The 23,353-nt window shown below is 40.2% G+C and overlaps 1 protein-coding gene across 4 annotated transcripts; it reads left to right on the plus strand.

Moving 5' to 3' along the window:
- The first annotated feature begins 12,769 nt into the window (after positions 1 to 12,769).
- Positions 12,770 to 19,498, plus strand: rrp15 (ribosomal RNA processing 15 homolog). Of its 4 annotated transcripts, none has more exons than XM_032531995.1 (5): positions 12,770 to 12,878; positions 13,621 to 13,946; positions 16,482 to 16,579; positions 16,667 to 16,856; positions 18,529 to 19,498. In XM_032531995.1, exons 1-5 carry the CDS (start codon positions 12,836 to 12,838, stop codon positions 18,676 to 18,678), a joined length of 807 nt encoding a protein of 268 aa, XP_032387886.1. In that variant the 5' UTR covers positions 12,770 to 12,835; the 3' UTR covers positions 18,679 to 19,498. The 4 variants fall into 4 exon arrangements, with proteins under 4 accessions (XP_032387886.1, XP_032387887.1, XP_032387888.1 ...); XM_032531996.1 differs by having other exon boundaries at positions 16,667 to 16,853; XM_032531997.1 differs by having other exon boundaries at positions 12,797 to 12,882; positions 13,649 to 13,946.
- The last annotated feature ends 3,855 nt before the right edge of the window (positions 19,499 to 23,353 follow it).

Genomic DNA, 23,353 nt, shown 5'->3' on the forward strand with positions numbered 1-23,353 from the left:
ACATGATAAAACAGGAAACAGGTTGAAGAGGCAGAAAACCATAGACAGTTGAAGAAAGAGAAAAGCCCTCAAGAAAAGGTATAGTAAAGTTCCAGAAGGTAGCAGCAATGCAATATTACAGATGCCAGCTGCCTTAAAAAGAAGAAGTAGAGGCAGACCTGTGGTATTGTGGTTAGTGGCTGTCTTGCATATTGTTTGAACTTTTATATATTTTTTTTATTTTACGCTCATTTGTATTCAGTATTTTAGTGTGTTGCTTTACAATCAGTGGTTCAAATGTCAGTGTTTTCTGAGGGACTGCTTATAGAAGAAATTAACACAAAGTGACAATAATGACCATGCTTTAAAAAAATTAAAATATACCCTAAAAAGGGTTGTGTTGAGAGAGAAATATTTCATTGACTCATAGTTAAACATTTTGAAGTAATTAGTAACAGCACAAGGGCTACTGAGGGTTTGAAATTCCAAATCCGGTGGCCTCTGGCACGTGTTTATGCCACTATTCTATCATATACACTAATCTTAATCATTGCAAATTGGTCAATGGAAAAAAAGCGTTTTATGAGTTTTTTAAACTGTAAATTACAGTGGGACTGCATGTTTCTTATGACAGTTGTGTTAGACTATGACAACATTGACAAACATAGTTTGTTGTGTGTTTGCATTGCATCTTAGAGATGGCTCTGTTGTAAAAAGATGTAAAATTAGTTTTTAAGCCTATAAATGTCCTGTGGCATAAGGAACTTGCAGCACTTTCCGAGGACTTTTTAATGCCTACTGTGCAATCGCCAAGTTGCTGCCACTGGTGTTTTCCAAAGTAGCCCGTCTAATAAAGATGCTTCACCGTTGTAAGATGAGTCTGTGGCGCCATTTTGGGACGGCCATCTGACCTTCTTGACCTTAAAGACTCACTCAAAATAAACACTTTTGTGTGACTTTTGGAGGTTCATGTGAGTGAAACCAGGTATGACAAAGTTTACATATAGTAACATTTTACAGATGAAGAAACCTATTTTACAATATTTTACTGTATAACAAAGGTGTGCCAGGTGATGTATTTTTATTTACATAATGAGTAATATCTCAGTAAGATGCTAAAAATAATGTTTGTCGTGTGTATGTTATTGAAGCGGCAGCGGGGCTGAACTGCAGGTCCTCGAGTGGCCGCTTCAGTCGTTCCCCATAGAGCACCGGGTTAAAATATCCAACTTCACAGCAAAAATTAATGTGTTTACAGCCTGGTACAAAACAGTAATTTCTAATTTCCTCCTTCATGACGCGACTTTATGACATGTCGGCGAGTGCATATAGGCAGACCAGGCAACGGCCTAAAGCAGCACTTGAAAAAAAGTGACAGACACATTGATGCAGCTGATTAACATATAGTGCTGATACCTACACATGGACAAGGTGAGGAGGGTATGTAACGTTCCAGCAAAAAGCTAACAACAAGAACTAATGGACATTTTGACAGAGAGAGGATCATATTAAGTCAAATATACACTCACCGGTCACTTTATTAGGTACACCTGTCCAACTGCTCGTTAACACTTAATTTCTAAGCAGCCAATCACATGGCGGCAACTCAGTGCATTTAGGCATGTAGACATGGTCAAGAGAATCTCCTGCAGTTCAAACCAAGCATCAGTATGGGGAAGAAAGGTGATTTGAGTGACTTTGAACGTGGCATGATTGTTGGTGCCAGAAGGGCTGGTCTGAGTATTTCAGAAACTGCTAATCTACTGGGATTTTCACGCACAACCATCTCTAGGGTTTACAGAGAATGGTCCGAAAAAGAAAAAACATCCAGTGAGCGGCAGTTCTGTGGGCGGAAATGCCTTGTTGATGCCAGAGGTCAGAGGAGAATGGCCAGACTGGTTCGAGCTGATAGAAGGGCAACAGTGACTCAAATAACCACCCGTTACAACCAAGGTGGGCAGAAGAGCATCTCTGAACGCACAGTACGTCGAACTTTGAGGCAGATGGGCTACAGCAGCAGAAGACCACATCGGGTGCCACTCCTTTCAGCTAAGAACAGGAAACAGACTACAATTTGCACAAGCTCATCGAAATTGGACAATAGAAGATTGGAAAAACGTTGCCTGGTCTGATGAGTCTCGATTTCTGCTGCGACAGTCGGATGGTAGGGTCAGAATTTGGCGTCTACAACATGAAAGCATGGATCCATCCTGCCTTGTATCAACGGTTCAGGCTGGTGGTGGTGGTGTCATGGTGTGGGGAATATTTTCTTGGCACTCTTTGGGCCCCTTGGTACCAATTGAGCATCGTTGCAACGCCACAGCCTACCTGAGTATTGTTGCTGACCATGTCCATCCCTTTATGACCATAATGTACCCAACTTCTGATGGCTACTTTCAGCAGGATAATGCGCCATGTCATAAAGCTGGAATCATCACAGACTGGTTTCTTGAACATGACAATGAGTTTGCTGTACTCAAATGGCCTCCACAGTCACCAGATCTCAATCCAATAGAGCATCTTTGGGATGTGGTGGAACGGGAGATTCGCATCATGGATGTGCAGCCGACAAATCTGCGGCAACTGTGTGATGCCATCATGTCAATATGGACCAAACTCCCTGAGGAATGCTTCCAGCACCTTGTTGAATCTATGCCACGAAGAATTGAGGCAGTTCTGAAGGCAAAAGGGGGTCCAACCCGTTACTAGCATGGGGTACCTAATAAAGTGGCCGGTGAGTGTATTTCCCCAGGGATGATGCACACAGAAAAAAGCTTTTTTTCATGAGTGGTTTTAAGTTGTGAACCTACTAATATGCGCCTTGCTTCAAACTGGTGTGTAGGCCTGTGTGTGTGAGTGTCTGTGTGTTTCACACACAAGGTTTTGTTTATGCAAATGGATGGATAGGATAATAGTGTGCATGATATCGCATATATTGAAACAGAGAGGATTACTGACTAATCTACAAAGTGGATTTCGAAAAGAACGCTCCACAACAGATGCTCCAGTTGACTTGAAAATAAAAGAGCTGATGAGAATAGTATATTTTGACATCTAAAAGCCATATGGTACCATATGGAGGGAAGGGCTGCTTATTAAACTTAGTGGAATGGGTTTTGGAAGAAGGATGTATAATTTCATAATGACCTTTTTAATAGGCAAATAATTGAGTTAAAGGTTTGATTAGAGGTATCTAGTCATTTAGATGTAGACAGTGGTATTCCCCAGGGAGTGCAATTAGCCCTTTACTGTTCAACAACATGATGAATGACATTATCTCAAACTTCGATGCATTAAATCAGCAGTATATGAGGACAATGGGGCCATGTGGATAAGAGGAAGGAATGTGTCATGTGTTAGAGAATATAAAAGCAATGAGGAGAGTAGTGGTCATATGAGTGGGGGTTCAAAAAAGCAACAAGTAAATCTTGATAGACGCCAGTCTTACATAGCCACACATTACTCCGCAGCACAGCGGAGTAGCATGCGTTAGATGCTGGCTAACACTGGCTTTAGCATTGTTGTCAGAAAACATAGTAGTTCAGTTTAGCATGTTACCTTAATATCTGATGACATATTGTGGTAATTTTTGGATTCAAAACACAGTACATGTATTAAATATTGCACCTTTACCATTAAATGAGCAGCCAATGGAGAAAGTAAAAATCTTTTTAGTAACTGCGTGTAATATGGTTTTATAGTAAGTTTACATGGAAAACACACAACGCACTTAGAAACTAAATGCAAAAAAGTCATTAATTGACATCTATAGGGCATGTATGAAGCCATCAATAGACTGTGGTTGTATAGTTTATGGAGCAGCAGCGAAAACATTGTTGGACATTTTTTTATAGTACAGAGCATTATGTGTATGCATTGTAGCTATTAGGTCAACCCTAGTCTTGCATTGCCAGACCTTCCTCCACAGCGCTGCGAAGGAGGGTCTGGCTCATCCACACAGCATTCAGGGATGGGAGAAAAACGTGCTCTGGGTGAAGGAGAAGAAGAACCAGCAGTCACCGCGAAAACTGAAAAGGAAAAATTGAGTTGACTTTTGTTTCTAAACAGTGGGAATTTAACATGCAATATACAGTATATACAACCTTTTTATTTTCCTCCTGGGCTCTTAGTTTGTTTCAGGGACGTATTATAAGTATTTTCCTTTTTGTTTGTTTACATAATGCTGGGCGTGCCTGCCTGCGTCCCACAAACAACGGGCGCATCTCCTGACGCAGTCACGCAATGATGTAAAGGATTCAGTGAGAGTCCAAAATCTCGTTTGGTCGTTCCCTATATAGTTCACTATTTAATAAACACTATATAGGGAATAGTGTGTGAGTGAATGAGGGAACGGTTTTGAACCCAGCTAAGGTCAACCTCGATTAACGCAATACTAATAGAAGAAGAGACACCACTGAAGTTAAGAAAAGAAAAACTTGGACTAGCATATTGGATCCGATTAAAAGGAAGTAGGAAAGAAACCCTTAGGCAATACAGGCTTGTTGGGAGTATTCCAAGGTTTGGATGGATGAGGGAAAAGAGAGTGAGGGAATATGAATGTGTGCGCCTTAGATTTCACCACGACCACCCCAGTTAGTAACATTCCATCATGGCTTTTTCCAGAAGTAAAGGCAGACATACTGGAAAAGAAAACAGAAGGGATAATGGAGGAAGGGTATGTTAAAACAAGCGTTTATCTGAGAAACAGTTACTATATTTATCTCCAACTTTGCACAGACAAATCCATGAACAAACAGGAATGTGTGGGACTTGGTATACATATCCCTGAATGGAAAATAAACCTCTCCAAAAGATCATCTGACCAGTTATCTGTATCTACAGCAGAAATAGTGACAGCCATCCTTGCACCACAGTGGGTTGAAGAGGTCAGACCTGATAGGGATGTATTATACACAGACTCTGTAGCTATCATAAAACGCATAAAGTCACTGGCATTTCTTAGAGAAGACTTACTTGTAGAACTTCATCACAGTTTGCTTAGATTACACCGGGCTGGCATACAGTTCTTTTGGGTGCCAGCGCATGAGGTGCTGAAAGCAAATAGCGTAAATAACAAAAGGAAATAACGTTTCAAATTCCACTTGGGAAAGGAGAAGGAAAAGCTATGGATAATATGTAAAAGGAATTGAAACATGGCAGAAATGATGTGAGGAAGACAGAAAAGGAAGGGCATATCTTTAAAAGGCTTTCAGTACAAAGAATTATAAATAAAGGGCTGGAAGTTATAATGACAAGAATCCGAGTGGATCACACAGGACTGAGAGACAACTTGTTTTGAATGGGGAAAAGGAATTGTAGAAAAAGTGTGAAAACCGTGAGGTTAAATAAAATGATGAAAATCAATGTGTATACACACACATAACCAATAATAGATGTCAGATGGTAGGTACAAAAAGGCTCCTCCACCTGCCAAATCCCACTTTACCCCTGTTAAGCATACAGCTGACTGTTTTGGACGATATAGCCAGACAGAGTCTGGGGCATAGAGAGCCATGGACAAACCCCTGAGGACCAACCTTAGTGTGGCTATCTGGGTTGTTCTAAGGCATGGGTCTCAAACTCGCGGCCCGGGGGCCAATTGCGGCCCGCGGGATGATATTTTGTGGCCCCCTACTTGACATCAAAGTTAAGTGTTAGTGCGGCCCGCGCGTTCTGAAACTTTTTGTCATTGCGCTTGTCACTTATGGGCTACCGTAGTAGTCTCCTGACAGCGGCGTAACGGTTGTCAAGCTAGCTAAGTACTCGTTGCGGCAAATGCCTGAGGTTTGACAATGTGATGTCTGTTGTTGTGAAATTCACCAACCATATCAGATCTAGGGGCTTAAAGCACCGGCAGTTCCGCGCCCTGTTTGGAGGAAATAGTTGTTGTTTTTTTGAATACTTGATGCGGCCCAGCCAAACCCAGACTCTACTTTCAGCGGCCCCCAAGTAAGTTGAGTTTGAGACCCCTGTTCTAAGGTGACCAGTCTGAACGGTCCCTACAAGCAAAATGTTCTCCTCATCCACTGGAGTTGGATGCAGGGTGGGAAATTAGCACCCGCCACCAGCCAATGGCGGGTACTTTTTAAAAGTGGCGGGTGACTTTGCCTTGTAGACCAGCCACAGTGGCGGGTGGAGTGGTTTTCAGCGCTATTCCGTGACTTCGGTTTAAAAAATGTGGCAACATTTCCCTGGTGTTAGGAGGCCCGTTGCAGAGTCAGCAGTAGCAACTGTTGAGAGCGAAGTAAAGAAAAAGAAAAGGTACTTTTTGAACAAGTGGCACATTGTGGTGAAGGGAAAACGAGGTAATGGTTAGCCTACTAGGGTTGGGCAATGTCCCTTAAATTGGCAGTTGATCAGACATACATTTAAATGCTCTCTGTAAATAGACAGTATTACATGCTGCCGCTGGTAGGGGCAGTACATTACCACTTGACCTACTTTCACTTAACTATGGTGCTGTAAAGTCTAGACTCAGTCAGAGCTCCGTGCTCTTGCCTTTAACAGAGTGACAATAATAACCTAATATACCATAATTTCTGAGATTAAACTATATTCTCAGTGATATTTGTACTGAATAATGAGCTCACACATAAAATAGCACCCTCATGAATTAGCCAACTGTTGCTAACGTACATTCATAAATCCTACATAACATCGTCATCAGACATACTTATTGATGCACGCACACAGTAGTATTCACAAAGTTAGTCCAGTGAAGGGATAAGGGAAAATGTGATAGCATTCCACGTTAAGGCCTTTTCTCTCTCGTTCGAGACCGCTGTGTCCAAGCTGAGGCGCAGAGCATGACCTTAGGCCAGTTAAAGCGCGATACTATACTGACAGGGAGATAGAGATTGTATCATTACAAATAGGTTGCACGTAAGGAGGGGGAAGTTGATTCCAATTAAGATGCAGCACAGCGCAAATCCCAACGCAAGTGTCTTTGCTAGTTTAAGACCAACGCAGTTTCCCGTCCCCTAGGATAAGCGTGTGTCTGACAGGGTCTCCATCGTAATGCCAGTCAACCATGCACAACCCTACATTCTACCTTACAGACAACCAGTCCGTGCGCTGAACCTACTGTCGAACCTACTCGTCTTCAGAAAATGAAAACAATTGGTTTGTTAGAGGAACAACTAACCTTAAATTAGAGGCAATAAAAGACCATGAGTCATCCAAGTCTCATATCAAGTGCACTGCCAAACAAAGATGGGAACCCAGGAGAAGAGTGTGGCAATAAAGGCTTTCCTTTTTTTTCCACATCACTTTTTATTTGCTTATATTAATAAGCAAATTTTATAGTAGGCTATGTATTAATAATACAAAATAATGTACTGAAGCAATTCAAAATATTGTAGTGCACTTTCTTTTATAAATTTGAATTCTGGAAAAAAGTGGCTGGTAAAAAATACAAGTGAAAAAAGTTAATTTCCAACCCTGGTTGGATGTTTTGAGAAGGTCACCTGCATCAAGCTTGGACCTGCACCACATGCATGTCATTACTGCCCTCCACACTGCATTACCTACCTCACCCAGCAATGCAGGGAACAGCTGCTGCCAGTCAGCGAGACAGACAAGGCCAGCCAGTTTGGGACCGGTGAGATGGCTACATTTCATTACTGCTTTAGTAGCAGCTTTATACATCCCCATCACATAAGGTATGGCACTCGTGAGCTATTTTAATATAGTATTGCTAAGGGCCTTAAAGGGACAGTTTGGCTTCGGTACACCAATAGTCAGTCTATTACCTTTAGTGACTGTTAGCAATGCACCACTTTTGAGAAGCAGGCAGGAAACAGCAACACAAGTGTTAGCCACCAAATGAAAAGCACACTAAATAACTCAATATCAGTTAAAGTGTAAATTATATCTATCTATACCTTTCTAAGTATACCTTTATGAACTTGGGTATAATGAAGAACTTTACCAGCGGGTGACTGAACGTCCGACAGAGAGAGGGGACACTTCTGTGGTAGGGAAAAGGCTGTCTGATGGCAAGGTAAAGCGGTAAAGATATTCTAAATATAGTGTACACTTAAATGAAGCAGTTTAAAGGGGGCCTTTTAAATTGGCTTTAAAGTGCCCATATTATGAAATAAAACACTTTCTTATGGGATTAGGGGTGTTATTTTGTATCTCTGGTACTGTTTTGAGTGAGATACGGTTTCTGAATGTCCTCTGCCTTCAGTCTCCGGGTGAGCTGTTCAAAATCTCCACGGCTTTCTACGTCACAAGCCGAGACAAGGTGGCTAATTGTAGCACATGCTAGTGCTAGCATGCTAGCTCGTTCTCAATGGGAAAACACTGCTACAACACACACTAGTTGACCATAATCTCCAAAAGGTATTCCACAAGTGGCCCTCGTTTAGAAGAAGTCTCCCAGCTATTCCTGCCTTGGACTGGCCAAAGTTGGAGAAAGAGTTATCTAGCTGGTGTGATCTTACCTAGCTACTGCGCATGTGCAACCCCCAACAAAGATAGTATATAAATGAGATGTCTCACTCTGTATCTAAAACAGAGACCTGAACACACAGGGTGAAAAAAGGATCTGCAGCAATGTGCAGTACAACAAAAATATGTTTTTTGTAATACAAAATACAATTATGAACCTGAAAATGAGTTTACTAGAATACAATTCACCAAATTTCAAGTCCCTTGTTATTTTTACAAGGTTGCCAGAAAGTCATTCAGTAAACAAGGAAGTGAAAAACCATGATTGCGCTTTCATTCGAATTTCTATGCGAAATAATTTTAACTGAATTGAGGATTGCATTGAAACTTTGCATATTGAATTGTCAATTGCAAAATACATTTCCATTTAAAAAAGACACCAAAAAACGTCCATATCACACAGACTCTATAAATGTGGAAAATATTACTTACCATTTTATTTTCCACCTTATTCTGCTTTAATTGGTCCCGTTCATGTGAAGCACTTGGTGCATGTCATTTCATTATTATGAAGCTCCAAGCTATAGGCTGTTTCTTCTATAAAAGATGTTAATTGAAGCTTATCATCATATCATCATCGTAATGGTTGCTCACGCTCATCCTCCTGCCCACTTATATTTATCCACATGAAACATGATTAGAATAATTGTATGAAAATAATTGTTAAATGGATGCAAGATAAGCAGACAATGTCAGGTCTAAGAATCTACTGTTCATATTATGTTATGAAGGCTAGATAGATGGTTGTGGGTGACTACTACTGCGCACCTTAATCCTTAAAGGGGCGAGCATATACAGTCCCTGACAAAAGTCTTGTTGCTTGTGTACAAATTGACCTGAAGTGCCGCCGAAATATATTTCTAATCAAGATTTATTTACAAGAAATGGCTCATTTTAATCCCAACAGCTTCTGTAATAATGTTTCAGTGCAAAACGAAACTGTCAAAAAGTATTATAATAAGTATTATAATAAAAGTATACTAATATTCACAGCTTGGTAAAGCCCATTGAGTCAATTTTTTCAAAGACATAAGTGTTGTCGCCTTGTCATATGAGCTTCACCTGTGACTAATAATGGATCAATCAGGTCTCAGGTGTGTATAAAAACAACCCCAGTACACTAGACCTTCACATCAACTGCAACTAGACCTCTGCAAACAGGCTAAGATTCACCCTGAGACCAAAGTTTTGATTGTCAAGAGGCTGAAGACCAGATCCACTGAGGATTAAAAAAACATTTGAAGACACTGGAGATGTTTTTGACAAGCCCAGGTAAGGCAGACCCCGCAAGACAACTGCTCAAGAGGACCGTTTGTTGGCTCTAAAATCCAAGGCCAGCCCATTTTCCACTGCAGCAGAGCTCCACCAGACCTGGTCCCCTGAAGTCCCTGTGTCAACCAGAACGGTTTGTCGGATTCTGTCTCGAAATGACCTCCATGGTCGAATCAGTGCCAGAAGCCAGCACTAAACAAAAGACAATTGAAAAACCGTGTGGCATTTGCCAAGGCCCACAGCCTGCTAAAAGGATGGACGCTGGAGAAGTGGAAGAAAGTGGATTTTTCAGATGAATCTTCTGTTGAATTACACCACAGTCACCGCAAATATTGCAGGAGACCTACATGGATCCAAGATTCACCCAGAAAACAGTGAAGATTGGTGGCGGAAAAATCATGGTCTGGGGTTACATCCAGAATGGGGTGTGCGAGAGATCCACAGGGTGGAAGGCAACATCAATAGTCTCAAATACCAAGAAATCTTAGCTACCTCTTATATTCCCAACCATAAAAGAGGCCAAATTCTCCAGCAGGATGGTGCTCCATCGCATACTTCCATCTCCACTTCAAAGTTCCTCAAGGAGAAGAAGATCAAGATGCTCCAGGATTGGCCGGCCCAGTCACCAGACATGAACATCATTGAGCATATGTGGGGTAGGATGAAAGAGGAAGCATGGAAGACCAAACCAACGAATATTGATGAACTCTGGGAGGCAGCAGGACTGCTTTCCTAGCTATTCCTGAGGACTTCATCAATACATTGTATGAATCCTTCCAAACCTTCAAGCTCATGGAAGTCATACAAGATATTAAATTTGAATCTCACAGCACCGCTATTTAATTTGCTGACATATTTTAGTATTTGTAGTAAATTTGTTCAATTGATGTATAGGCGACAAAACTTTTGTCTTGCCAAAATTTGACCTTTCTGTCTTGTTTAAATAATAAATCTTTTTTTAGTGAAACTAATTTATTTCAGTGCATTGAACATCATTTGGGAGGGTTTTAGCTTTTCATATGAGCTATTTCTTACACCAATTGATTCATTAAAAGTCAGGTTAATAGCAGGTGTTTCTACAAAATAGATAAGCGACAAGACTTTTGTCAGAGACTGTAGAAATATGATGGGAAATTAATTCATTGCTATTTTTCATGTATCTAGAATAAAATGACACAACTTGATGTTTTTTTTTCAAAATATGACCTTTATTTTCTAACTTACTCTCGAAAAACAGTACGTTGCCCATTTACATTTTACATTGTATCTTTTTTTTATAGTTCATATGCCAACTTAAAAAAAAAATCTTTGTAAACAATTAATTAGCTACATTTCATGTTTTCCATACAACATTGGAAAAAACTGAACTTTATTTCCCAAGATGAATTGCCCAAGTAGGATGTTAATTTAACGTGTCACAACTGTTTAGCTTATCGTCCTCGACTTCACCTCTTTCCCTCTTGTACTGTAGAAACAGCTGACAGAAATTCCCTGAAAACATGTGTACACTGGCAAATTCATCAATAAACAAACATTTAAAAGTAAAATAAAAGTAATCAATATTTCACACCTTTATCTTGTTGAATATATGTAGAGAAGAGGTATCAAAACATAAGTATACCTCTGAGTAACCAGCCGTTTCATACCCTGATACGGGCAATGTATCCCCCAGGATGCAAGCATTCAATGCCTGATTAGAAATGTTGTGAAAAGGTCATTTTACAAATCCACAAGAACATAAAGCTATCCTTAAAAAAACTATTTTCTAAAACAAAATCACTCTAAAATATAATAATCGTACAGAAAAATATAACAACACTTACCTCATGCCCAGTGTTTTTTACCACATATATGCTGCCATTTTGGATTTTGATACAGATGTTTGAGCCGTTTCTCAATGTCAAGGATCCTTCCTTGGTAGGACTAGTCCTTCCAAGTCAGGTCCTTCAGAGGCTAGGTCAGAGTCCTCCTTAGCGTTTGGAGAACATGTACAATGGAACAGGCTAGCAAGTGCACGTCATTGCGTGCTTACGTCATTGAATTTGTCTCTGCGCCTTCACTTCCGCGCTGCATTTCAAAACACTGGACGGCGAAATGGATGTGGAACTGTTAACTGTGCTGTTCAATTATTTATGTTATATACACACACACATACAAGAATTTAATGACACAGACCAGTTAATTTAATGCATTTATTTTTAACAAGCGGACATAGGATTGGGGGTGATTTGGGATGTGAAGGATACACATATGCATAATTTGCTGTCTGTGGGAAATTCTTTAAACGAAGGACTCAGTCCTTGGAGGAATTCAGAGGATCCTCGACATTGGTCCTTCGACGGACATCGATAACGTAGCATCCTCCAACTTCTGGATTCGGAAGTTCCTTCCTTGACGTTGAGAAACGGCTTTGGAATGTTGGCAAAAAGTCACATGACCTGATTACACCCATCACCTAATCAGTAGGCTCGTTCAAGATGAACTGCACTTCGCCTTTAAAGTAGACGAGAGCAGGCGGCAGCAGCCAGGTGCAATGACAGTTTCCAGCCGTTTCCAGCAGCCTTCAGCCTGAAAAGGAAGTGACAGAAACACTCACATCCTGTTAGGTCCAATTCCAATTTTATAAAATGTTATCAGACCCATATATCAGCTTGTACACAGTTTCCAGTTGTTTTTATTATGACAGAGTAGCTGTCAAAATCCGCTACATCTAATCTGTTGCTGATTTTAATTAACAGTAGACTGTATGATGATATATTACTGTTTTTGTTCTAGAATGCAGACATAAAAACCAAACGGCACGTCTTTGTACAGGGGCGGTCCACTGTTGAACTTTCAACACTGTTGTTGTCGAAATGGTGATGCGTCGCTTTCAATTTTGCTGCCGCAGGGACTTGTTGTACGGCATTACTCCCTCCCTTTAGTAAAGGATGGTCCAGTGTATCCTATGCTAAAGGGGGTAACAAAGGAAGCATTAAAGCACCTTTCCTTATCACTTAGAAAATTCGAACGGCTCCATAGACAGCCATTTAACTACTTCCGGGTCAGTTTAATCCGTTAGGAACCTTCATGAACCTATTCGATGTAAGTGCGTTCCAGTTACTCTACGGTGCCATTTCACTGTAACTCCATGATGGCAGCTCTGTTGACAACACATGTGCAGCAGTTGTCTGGTGAGTTTTTACAAACAGTTCGTTTGTGTTGCCTCTGAAAGACACTAGAAAAGGCGTTTGCCACTTATTTTAATCTCACAAATATAGCCCAAAAAGCTAGTTAACGTTATTTACTTTGGTCTGCTGTACGTTAGACTTGCTCCATGGCTAGCTTAGCACTAGCCCTGTTCCTTTTAGTGTTAGTAGGCTAACCAAAGCTGCAGTGCTCGATTATGTTTTTATAACGGAACAAGACAAAATGCAGCACTGTAGGGCTAGTAACGTTACTAGCTAACCAGCGTTACCTGTCACACGAGGAAGAAAAGTAACGATAATTGCAGTAACGTTAACGGTGTTTCAAATGTGGCGATTGATGGACTCTTGCTGGAGAACGGTAACTTACACCAAACGTCTTTGAAATATACAGATTTTTGTTACCAAAAATGTCAGGTTTCCATGCTTATGGATAAGATTTTGACATCGCAGAAAACGACCGAAACTGTTTTCTTTTTGTTTAAAACAATGAGTACATTAAAATATAATTTAAAAAGAAATAACTATTTACATATTAAACAACTCAGACTAGATGATACAGATGTTGGTTTGTCAAATAACCTTCATGGTTCAGCAGATACAGAAATACCAGTTGTTGTTGTTTTTTTACCCATTCTTAATCTCATAATTGTGGGGGACAATGGTAAACGTGTTGTAGTGAGACGTGCAACAGCAATAATCATTTGTATTTACTTATGTGACTTACAAGACAATGCACAGCCTCAGTTTGAGGATAACGATGACCAGAGTGATTCTGAAGGAGGGAGCAACGATGAAAGGTCAGATGATGGAGCGAGTGATGGAGGAGAAGATGACAGAGATGGTGAAGGAGGGAGTAATGGGGAAGAGGCAGAAGATGGAGAAGAGGATAAAGAGGCAGATGAGGGCAATGCCAACGCTGGGTGGGCGGAGGCTATGGCAAAGATCCTGGGGAAGAAAACCCCAGAGAGCAAATCCAGCATACTGATAAAGAACAAAGAGCTGGACAAGATGAAGGTCAAAGAAAGAAAAGAGCAGCTGGAGAGAAAGAAACAGGTAAGCAGCACTGTCAGACAGCCTTCAAAACTGAATTCACAATACTGTTTTTTTTATTGTTGATACCTAGTCACATCACTCATGTCTTCTGAATCAATAGAACCCACTTGTAAATTTGGCAATAAAGTCATAAGTGGCCAGTTCATATAATAGCCAAATTTCCACATTTGTGTCTACTTGCTTTTTTAAGGGGTTGAAACCCTGCTCTTACAATAAAACATTCCATTACATTCTGACATATACTGTCAATGGTTTCAAATAGTCGCTGGCGATCTCTCCACCTACATTATTGAATCGTCTTCAGTCTGAATCCTTTCAAATTTAATAAGGTTTAACTTTTAACATGTGCATGAAACCACGTTTTAAAATGACAAACTCAGCCTTATTACGTCTTTGATCAGCTTTTGTTGTCAGAAAATGTTTTGAGTAGCCGCCTAGTTCATCTGTCTATTAAAGTAAGGAATATCTGATACGTCGGCCCGTCTGTCCAACCCAAATGCGCAATAGGCCATCTACCAGACATTTTCTTGACTGATACTCACATGACAATACGCGACACACGCGATACTGCCTTAACAGACTGACTGGTCATATCTTTTGTGGACGTTGTTATGACGGCATAGCGCTTAATACATCCATAGGGTAGAGTAATTCGGAGGGCAGAATCAACAGAAGAAGTAAAAATTGCATTAGTGAGAATGGCACTATGGCAACTTCCTGCATTTTGATATTTTTACAGGCACAAATTCATGGTGAAAATGTCTGAGTTTATTTCAAGGTAAATACAAAATTCTGGTGGCAAGTAAAAATTCCAAATATAAATAATTATAATACAGTAAGGAAATGGGGCTTTTGCATCCAACTACACTTGACCACAAAGTCCAGTTCATTGAATGAACAGAGCAAAACGTTAACTTTTTTTCCCAAGGAGCACATTTTGTTCTAAGTTGAAAAATGTAGAAGTGACTTACATAAGGTAACTGCTACTACTGTTAATGCCCTAACACACACACACACACACACACACACTCACTACTGTGAGTCCGTTTAGCTTTACAGAAATCACACAAAGCTAATTAACAGTTTATTCCAGATACATAACACAATTTCACTTACTATGACCACTACTGTCATTACTAAACATTGAGGCATAGTTTGAACAATAATGCAGCTGTCAGTGGGCTGCTAGCTACCTCCGCTAAGGAAAATTAAAACTCAAGCAAATAGATGGTACCTTAGGGTTTACCATTACTTGAAACCGGTGACTGGTACATTACACATGGTCCCCAGCATTAGCTAACGTTAGCTACTTGTCTCATCTAGGGTCTGATAAACAGAAAATATCTCCTGTGACGGTTCCAGTTGCTCACCCTCAAAGGGGAGAGAGAGCGGATGACTGTTCACTTGAGTTCAGTAGAGCAGACGGCTCTGCGGAGTTGTGTAATTACAACTTTATTACTTTTCATAAATAGCTGAAGGAGTGGTGGCAACATTTTAGAATTGGCGGTGCGCCGCGGCTAAATGTACATAGCAGAACATCTGACTTTACAGAAATTAGATGCAAAATATATAAAGTGCTGACAGAAAAGAAAAATTGACTAACCATGGTTCGTGGTTGAAAAATCTTCCTCACAGTTTACACTGGAGATGGGGATGATCAGCCCTGTTGCATCTAGAAGGCAGAGGTTTGGGTATAGTTCTGCCCATTCATCGTTTTCAGCAGCCAGCAGCTGCACGCTCTGAGCTGGCCTCTGGTACTTCAGAGATGAGCAAAGGCAGTGTGAGCACACAGTGTAATTGAAACATTAACAAAAGTCAAAACAAGCAATTCTAACTGCCAAGACAGACAAGACAGAAATACCTGCTGCTGCTGTTTCTACCTCACTGAGACCTGCTGCCTCTCCCTCAGCACTCTCTCTCTACTTGTCTAGCTTAACTGACAACCCTTAGAATTGAGAACAATTGGTCTCTGCATGTCACGTCACTGTTGACTGCAATTGTAAATGTAAATGTGCTGTATTTATATAGCGCTTTTCTAGTCTTAACTAATAATAAATAAATAATGATGCTCAAAGCGCTTTTTACATCATACAGGAAACATTCACCATTCAGGCTGCCACCTGCTCATTAGATAAACACTCACACACACATTCACACTCTGATGTGCAGCATCGCGGGCAACATCAAGGACACTTCGACATGGGACTGTAGGACCAGGGATTGAACCACCAACCTTCCAATTGGCGGGCAACCGCTCTACCACTGAGCCACAGCCGCCCCAATTTCAAGTCAAATTAACTGACATTTATAGAGGCTTATGCATTCATTTATTGTGATTTCACGCTTCGTGCTAACATTGGTTAAGTTACCTGTGGTGCTGTGCTCTCTTTCACATCCTCACGCCATGTTCCCGTGAAATATTTTTGATATTTCAAACAAATGAGAGATGGGCGAAGGTTTGTCATTATGTAGAAGCTGCATTGATGCAGGAATAGATAGATGATGTGAGGATTTATTTGTACCTGTGTCCATCAGGTTGACAAGAAGCGAGCGTGGGAGATGATGTGCAGAGAGAAACCTGACGTAGTGAAGGACCGTGAGACTGAACGAGCTCTACAGAGAATTGCTACCAGGTGTCTATACCGTTTTCTGTGAGGTTTTGTTTAACATTCTCACAAACAAGTTTCATTCCTGATTCCAGTGTGTATTTTTCTGTTCAGAGGGGTGGTGCAGCTGTTCAATGCTGTGAGGAAACACCAGAAAACAGTCAATAACAAGGTGAAGGAATTTGGTGGCTCAGAGAGGAAGAAAGCCAAATTTCTTTCATCTGTCTCTAAGAAAGACTTCATTGATGTGCTACGAAGGACAGAGGAAGGCAGCAGAGTCACTGGCCGGACTGAAAAGGACGCTGTAAGTTAAAAAGATATCTTATGTTCTGTCTGTTTTAGAGGTTGCATGTTCTAAATAGTTAACATTCATTACAAACGAGTTTGCCGTCACTTTTCCATGGATGTGACACCTGACATGCTGTGCTTTCTTCGGACAGTCTCCCAGCCTCCCTGGGTTCCCGGCTGCCGCCAGGGGGCGGGAGCTACATTAGGTCTGTCAGCAACATTAGACGCCAGCCTGTCAGACTGGCAATTAAACCACCTATCAGCAGATGGGATGTTGGGCATGTTTTACAGCTGCTGCAGATCATAAAAAGACAGAATGAGAAAGTCTGCCAAGTGCTGCACTATGTTGTTGAGCTGTTTAACTGCTCATGCATATGTGTCTAGTTATTGTGTACACCAAACCAGTGGGAGAAAAACAAACCTTGCATGTTTCACCTTTGCACAACTATTTCTAACAAACTGTGATTTCACTGAGTAGTATCACTGTTGACTCGTGAAGAAAGCATGTGCCATGGAGCAGATGCACAGAACCTAGAGCAGGGGTGTCCATACCTTTTTGAAATAGTGCCAGATATGATAATATCAAGATGCCCAGGGGCCAATGTCCCTTCTCACATTTCTTTTAACAATAAAAATTACATACAAATGCACTGATCTATAACAATTTTTTATTGTCACAATTATCTTTTATTTTTTTATTTTTATATAATGGCATTGTAACCAAATCAACGGCACTCAGACATGAACAAATCTAAAATAAACAAAAACGATTCTGCTTTACTTTTTACATCTGTAGTCAGATACCCAAACATACAGTATGGTATTGAGCCCGACCGATAAATCAGCAGATGTTAGGCATTTCCTGATATTTTAAATATTCATTCATCAGAATCATTTGTGACAAATAAAGGATTCGGATAAATTAATGTCATAAAAACAAAAATGGACTGTCAACCATGTTAGGAGCGTTGTCGTTGCATAGTTTTTCCACCAGAGGGCGATCTACAACATCCCTGTTGGCGACAAGGATTTTTTTTGTTTCCGTTAATGTGTTTTTGTTCAAAGAACTTTAAGTTTCGCATCATAAGCGCATCATAAGTTTGTATTTTTTGTACATTTTTTTTTTATCAGACCTTTAATATATTTGGTGGTCCTCTGTTCTGTTGTGACAATAAAACAAATTATTATCATTTAAGTGAGAACTCATACATAAGTACAAATAACTAATGTTAGGGAAATCTGTTTTATGTTTTGTAACACGTTTCAAGATTTTCTTTTTAAATATATAATGGCATATTGGATTTTTAAGTAACCAAATATTCGTATTGTGTCGGCCTGAAAAATCCTTCTCGGTCGGGGTCTAACCCAAATCAACGCCACTCGGACGTGAACAAATCTAAAATAAACAGAAACAATTCCTCCGTACGTTACATCTGTCGTCACTTAACCAAACATACAGTATGGAATATTTTAAACCTTAAAAAAAATTGATAAACATCTTAACCTTGTGTTCATTTTCAACATGACTTTTTTATAAGTAATGCAACATTTGGTAATATTTAAGCTTAAATATTAATATATGACTCTTGCTCTTCTCCTTCAAGCAGTGATGGGCCCCCGCGCCAGAATTTGGACATGCCTGACCTAGAGCAACTTGTGTGTGTGTGTGTGTGTGTGTGTGTTTGCAGGCTGCTGCAGCAGCAGAGGAGAAGCCTGCCTGGAGCGTTCTCACAGACGACTTTATGATGGGAGCCACCATGAAAGACTGGGACAAAGACAGTGACAAAGAGGAGGCCAATACACACTCAGGAGGGGAGGTGGAAAGTGACTCAGACTGATACGATCCATACAGACTAAACAGACTGTGTACAGCGGGCTGGATGCCTTCAGGGACATTCTGGAGAACGGAAACCCTGACCTGTGACATGCAACTAGGGCTGAAACTAACAACTACTTTCATGTTCGATTAATCTGTGATTATTTTCCATATGAATCAATTAGTTGTTTGGTCTATAACATGGCAGAAATTTGTGAAAAATGTGGCTCAATGTTTTTCAAAACCCTAGAAGAGTTCCTCAAATGTCTTGTTTTGTCCACAACTCAAAATATATTCAGTCTACTGCCAGGACACTAGAAAATATTCACATTAAAGAAGCTGGAATTTTTCTCAAGCAGATTACTTATAAAAAATAGTTGATACTTAATTTAATAGTTGACCAGTAATTCATCTTTGTAGCTCTAAATAAAACTCCCCTCAGTTTTTCTGCACAAAAAGGATGGAGAAAATCTGGAAACTGTTCTTTACTGATTGTACACCTTAGATTTCTTTTATCATAGATCACATTCTGGAATTTGTTGCTGAATATATTTTGCAGAGAAGAGAATGGCTTGTGACCGTACACCATTCTGTACCCTTAATACATAAAATGAACAAATATGTCAAAACAGCGGAGAAATGAACCATGGGGGAACTTAAATAAGATTTTTACTATGTGGAGCTGCAGGTTCTGAGCTTCTGCTTTCCATCATAAATTAAGCATCAGTTTGCTCCCTTTGTCTACATACTATATATTATTGGAAGACCTAGGATGGTGTAAACTCTGTAAATAGGAATGTTTTATACAACGCTGGTTCAATAAACAGCCAATTGGTGGATCACCGTCAGTGCTCTGTGGCCTTTCTGTATACGACTTGTCTGGTCATAGAAGTGCTTAAGGTCTCAGTATTGTCCATGTGGTCCTTCCTTAGTTTAGTATTAGGTGGGGATGTCTATACGGTTAGAAAGGTGAGGAAATGATTACAGCAACCCATGAATATTTGAATGAACATATAGCATGTGAGTAGGGGTGTTGGATAAGATACGCCCTTAGAGCCCCAATCCCATTTATACCTATCTGAGCCCTTATGGCTTCACACACTCACTTACTTAGCACTTGAGCTCAGTCTGTGAGTCCTTAGTCCTCATGGCTCCCTTTGGGATTGGACCATTGTCTCCTATAGGAGAAATTTGTCCTGGGTGATTGAGACAACAAAAATGCCTAATAAACATACAATTATCTCATACAAATCCAGTCAACTACAGTTAACATTTTCCTACTCACAGAAGGTGGAGAACCTACTTGGTGCTCAAAGTTTACCATACCTGCTTAAGGTGACTAAAGAGAATAAAAAAATCATGTTTTGCAATTTATTTTAATACCTAAATTAAAAAATGAGGTAAAATCCAACCTTTAGGACACCAATTTTCTTTGTGATGAATACGTATTGTAAATAATAATGTTCTTATTTAATACAGGGTCATAAGTATACTCCCTATGTTAATTCCCATATAGGCAGGCAATTTTTATTATAAAGGCCAGTTATTTCTGGATTCAGATATTGCACCTGATAAAGTTCCCTTGGCCTTAGAATAAAATAGCCCCACATCCTACTCTCTTCACCATGCTTAGAGATAGGCATGGGATACTTTCTATAAAATCATCCTCATCAAATCAACCAGTATTAGTATAACTGAAATAAATAACCATCCTCTCCTAACATGGTGAAGGTTATGTGATGTGGGGCTATTTTAATTCTAAAGGCCAAGGGAACTTTATCAGATGCATAATATCCTGAATCCAGGAAATACTGGCCTTTATATAAAAATCTGCCTGCCTCTATGGGAATTAACATGGGGTATGTATACTTATGACCCCTGTATTTTAAATAAGAACATTTATTTATTTACACTACGTTATTCTTCACAAAGAAAATTGTGTCCTTAAGTTTGATTTTACCTCATTTTTTAATTTAGGTATTAAATAATTTCAAACATGATTTTTTATTCCTCTTTTTAGTCACTTAGCATGTGTATGTAACTTTTGAGCACCACTGTACTACCCATCCACCCCTTTATTTTACATAATTCACCTAAATTGCACATTTTACCATTAAATTGTTCTGTGATCAAGTTATGTTTTGCACAATGCTGTTCCGATTTTTTTTTTTAAATTGCACAAATGCCCTATCAGATATTGCACATCCTTCACGTAAGGTTGAAAACTACAACCATCTTATCTCCCTGCACTACACCTTGAAAACAGCACAGAGTTGTTTCCCCTCTACTCCTCGTGGATGGAGACAGCTGTTGGTTTTTTGTGGTTCTATCCTATGTAAATTGCTGTATTTATATAGCGCTTTTCCAGTCTTAACAACTGCTCAAGCGCTTTTACATCTACAGGATATATTCCCATTCACACACATTCTACACTGTGGCCGGGTGCCGTACAAGGTGCCACCTGCTCATCAGATAAACACTCCCACACATTCACACTCCGATGCGCAGCACCGCACCTGGGTTTCAGTTCTTGCCCAGGACACTTCGACAATGACTGCAGGGCAGGGATTGAACCACCAACCTTCCGATTGGCAGGCAACCGCTCTACCACTGAGCCACAGCAGCCCCTTTAGTCACGAGTCTGTGAAGTCACGAGGGTGGTCCTCGTGACTTCAATTGTCAGTCATGGCCGCAGCCGTGCCGCAACAAATCCGGACCTGGTGGGTGTGGACGGATGGCGAAGCCAGGAGCCGACACACAGTGGAACGGATCTGCAGCCGTTCTGTTACAGGTGGAAATCTGGAGTTACTCTTAGATTTCCTAACTTTTTGCGTTCAAATGAGTTCATCGCTATTGATGTCAGTGCTACTGGTTTATAATCATTAATATGCTGCGGGCAGGGATTTTAGGAACAGGAATAACCGTTTTCCTCCAATAGTAGGGATGGTACATGTGTTGATATAGAGCTCCAAGCTGGAGTCAGCTCATCTGAAAATGTTTTAGGAATAAAAGCTGAAATATCTTCAGGCCCACTGGCCTTTTTACTATTCAGCTTTTTAAAAACCATGGTGACAGCATTGGGATTACTTCTTATTCTATCCTGTATTGGGTCACATGGCATGGAACTAGACAGGTCTCTGCAGCAGATCACATTGTTTTCATAATCAAGATCAAAATGTGTGTAAAAATTGAGTTTATTTGCTTTGTCCAATTCATTCAGCAATTCAATTCCTAATTTTCAGAGTTCAAGTTAGCCATAGCTTTCACAGTGTCCCATAGGTTTTTTTTTCGAGTGGTTGGGTGAGAAGGCTTCCCTAACACGTGCTGTATAAGTTTCTCACGCAGGTTTTTTTAAATTGATCTTAGTGGTCCCTGGAACTTCACTTTATGAGGTTTTACAACATGAATATGCGTTCCCCCAGCCTGCCTATGGCCCCCCAGTAGCTAGAAATGGCGATAGGTGTAAACGAGCCCTGGGTATCCTGCTCTGCCTTTGAGAAAATGAAAACGTCAGACGGGTGGATCTGGAATCTTACTCCTTATGAGGTCATAAGGGGCAAGGTTACGTCCCCTTTCTATGCTTTGCCCGCCCAAAAAATTTGACCCACCCATGAGAGAGAGACATCATGGCTTTCAAACGAGCAAAGTGACACACCCCCAGCCTCCACCTTGCCCCCCCCTCTCTTCCAAAGCTACAGACTAAGAAATGGCACATACTAAGGAAAGCTCATTGTGGAACTGGCTCTTGTAGCTGTAATCCTTCACCAAGGCTGAATTTCGGGAAAGAGACTTCAGATACAGTATTGGGGGACCACTAAGGTCTATATAAAAGAGACTTCAGATATGGTATCAGGGACCACTAAAGTCTATATACAGTAAAAGCATCCAAGACCATGTCTGTGAATTTAAATCATTGCTCCGTAAGCTTTCTTTTTTTCTCCTGATCAGATATGGTATTAGGGACCACTAAGGTCTATATAAAAGAGACTTCAGATACAGTATTAGGGGACCACTAAGGTCTATATAAAAGAGACTTCAGATACAGTATTAGGGACCACTAAGGTCTATATAAAAGAGATTCAGATACAGTATTAGGGGACCACTAAGGTCTATATAAAAGAGACTTCAGATACAGTATTAGGGACCACTAAGGTCTATAAAAGAGACTTCAGATACAGTATTAGGGGACCACTAAGGTCTATATAAAAAGATATCAGATACAGTATTAGGGACCACTAAGGTCTATATAAAGAGACTTCAGATACAGTATTAGGGGACCACTAAGGTCTATATAAAAGAGACATCAGATACAGTATTAGGGACCACTAAGGTCTATACAAAGAGACTTCAGATACAGTATTAGGGAACCACTAAGGTCTATATAAAGAGACTTCAGATACAGTATTAGGGGACCACTAAGGTCTATACAAAAGAGACTTCAGATACAGTATTAGGGACCACTAAGGTCTATATAAAAGAGACTTCAGATATGGTATCAGGGACCACTAAAGTCTATATACAGTAAAAGCATCCAAAGACCATGTCATGTGACCTTTAAATCATTGCTCCGGAAGGCTTTCTTTTTTCTCCTGATCAGTTTATTGTCAGGCGTGATGTAGTCTTAATTGTTGGAGCAGATTGTGATAGTCTTTTTTGGCACAATAGTGTTGAAACAGAACAGAATATACCCTGTTATC

This window comes from Etheostoma spectabile, chromosome 12 (assembly GCF_008692095.1).
Source record: "Etheostoma spectabile isolate EspeVRDwgs_2016 chromosome 12, UIUC_Espe_1.0, whole genome shotgun sequence".
NCBI classification, from domain to species: domain Eukaryota; kingdom Metazoa; phylum Chordata; class Actinopteri; order Perciformes; family Percidae; genus Etheostoma; species Etheostoma spectabile.

Bases quoted from the DNA above. Each gene is read 5' to 3' on its own strand.
- rrp15 (XM_032531995.1), top strand. From the start codon at position 12,836: ATGATGGCAGCTCTGTTGACAACACATGTGCAGCAGTTGTCTG. The intron at 16,580-16,666 runs GTGTCTATACCG...TTTTCTGTTCAG, and splicing joins CTACAGAGAATTGCTACCAG to AGGGGTGGTGCAGCTGTTCA. The intron at 16,857-18,528 runs GTAAGTTAAAAA...GTGTGTTTGCAG, and splicing joins GCCGGACTGAAAAGGACGCT to GCTGCTGCAGCAGCAGAGGA.